Genomic DNA, 1,959 nt, shown 5'->3' on the forward strand with positions numbered 1-1,959 from the left:
ACCCACCCACCTGAGGCTGTCGGAGAAGGCCTCGATGCAGTACTTGGAGACGCAGTAGCCGCCGCCGTTGGCTGAGAGGCGGCCGAGCACGCTGGAGGTGTTGACCACGCGGCCCCGCGCCCGCTTTAGGAGGGGCAGCAGCTGCAGCGTCACCTCGATGGCCCCGAAGGTGTTGACGGCCATCACCTGCCTGTAGTCCTCGATCCGCATCCACTCGGTGGGGCCGATGGGGTTGGCCACCCCCGCGTTGTTCACCAGCCCGAAGAGCCCTGGGATGGGAGGGGTGGTTGTGGTCCCCTCTTCATTCCTGCCCCGTAGAGCGCCCTAATGGGACCCCCCAGCCGCATCCTGTGATGTTGCAGGGTGCTCCTCTCCTCGCCCTGTATCAGCCCTCCCTGTACCCCCACCTTCTGCCCTATAGCAGGCTGTAGCTCCCTCCTGCCTCACCCCAGGGCGCTCTTGCAGGGACCCTCCCCCCCTACAGCAGCTCTGCAGGGATCCTGATGTGCCTTGCAGCATCTCCACCCCCTCTCCGTTGACCCTCCATTAGGATACCCTGGGGGCAGGGCACCCCTCCCGTGACCCTGCCCCCATCTCACCCCACGGCTGTCCTGGTGCAATCCCTTCCTGCCCCATGAGAGCTCTCCGCGGACCCCCTTTCCTACCCCATACCCCCTCAGCGCATCTCTCCAGCCCTTAAACCCCTCAGTATCCCTCCTGAAACCCCCCCCCTCTTTCCTCCCCACGTCCCTCTCACCTTTCTCGCCCACCTCCTCCCGCACCCACTCCGCGGCTCGCCGGATGCTGTCGGAGCGGGTCACATCCAGCAGCGTGGTCCGGACGTGCCCGGCGCAGCCTCGCTGCAGCCCCTCGGCTCCTTGCGGGGTCAGGCAGGCAGCCAGCACCCGGAAGCCGCGCTGGGCCAGCCGCCGTGCCAGCAGGTTGCCGAAGCCGCTGTCGCAGCCGGTGATGAAGACGTGTTTGTCCTTGATGGAGGGGAGGGTTCGGCGATCCCGTACCAGCCAGCCCAGGGCCCAAGCCAGCGCCGCCAGCAACAGATAGAACCACATGGCAGGGGCCTGGAGGGGATGGGTTTTTTTTGGGGAGGGGGGCTGGGCTCTGCCACCCCCTAGCCGTGTCAAGCCTTGTGTCTTTGGCCCAGGCTCCTGGAGCACCGCTGTGCTGAGTACCCTGACGCACACCATGGGGTCAGACCCCCACTGTTTTTGCAGTGGGGGGGAGGAGGTTTGACCCTGCCCCATAAGCCAGTGCTGTGGCTGCCCTGCTGGGGTGGGGAAACACAGTGCTGCCCCCCCCCACCCCCCAGGCTGTGCTCTGTATCTGTTCCCCCCCGCCCCGCCCCCAGTGGGCATGGTGTGCAGGGGATTAGCTGAGCAAAGTTCATCAGCATTGGGCCGTGCTGCTGCTGTGGGGGGTCCCAGCTGCTCCCCCCCCAAGCTCAGCCCCATCCAGCAGCCAGGATGATCCCACAGGCCCCTACTCCCAACCTGTGCAGGGAGGGGACTCTCACTGCTCTGTCCATGCCCACAGCTAACCTGCCCCCATGTCCCCCACCCCATACAGAAGCCCTGTGGAGTAATGCCCCCCACCCTCCCCAGCCCCATAAGTGGGCTCTGAAAACCTGCCACACCTCCCCCACGAGGCTGGGGTGTTAGGTCCAGGTTGAGCAAAGGGCAGCAGCCCCAAACACCACCCCCCCCCCCGCGTCCTACAGGGACAACAGGGTCACGCAGTGCCCATCCCAACGTGGGGACACGGGGGCTGAGCTGCCCCATAAGTGTGGGGTGGGACTGACCCTACACCTCCCACCTACCTTTGGGGGCAGCAGGCTCCGGGCACAGCGACAGCAGCAGCAGCAGAGCGGGTCTGAGCCCAGGGGGGGCCTACAGCTGCTCCTCCCTCTGTGCCTGGGGCCTATGGGCGGGACACCTCTGGGGG

General features: G+C 66.4%; 1 protein-coding gene across 1 annotated transcript in view; it reads right to left on the reverse strand.

Moving 5' to 3' along the window:
- Positions 1–1,953, reverse strand: part of RDH5 (retinol dehydrogenase 5) — a 10,382-nt gene extending 8,429 nt beyond the window's left edge. The window contains exons 1-3 of the mRNA XM_021382850.1: positions 1,835–1,953; positions 758–1,079; positions 11–269 (exon numbers count right to left, since the gene is read on the reverse strand). Coding sequence (XP_021238525.1) covers positions 11–269; positions 758–1,070 — 572 coding nt within the window. The 5' untranslated portion in view covers positions 1,071–1,079; positions 1,835–1,953. The remainder of the gene's footprint in view (positions 1–10; positions 270–757; positions 1,080–1,834) is intronic.
- Positions 1,954–1,959: the final 6 nt, after the last annotated feature.

The sequence above is a fragment of the Numida meleagris genome, unplaced genomic scaffold (assembly GCF_002078875.1).
Source record: "Numida meleagris isolate 19003 breed g44 Domestic line unplaced genomic scaffold, NumMel1.0 unplaced_Scaffold296, whole genome shotgun sequence".
Classification (NCBI taxonomy): Eukaryota; Metazoa; Chordata; class Aves; order Galliformes; family Numididae; genus Numida; species Numida meleagris.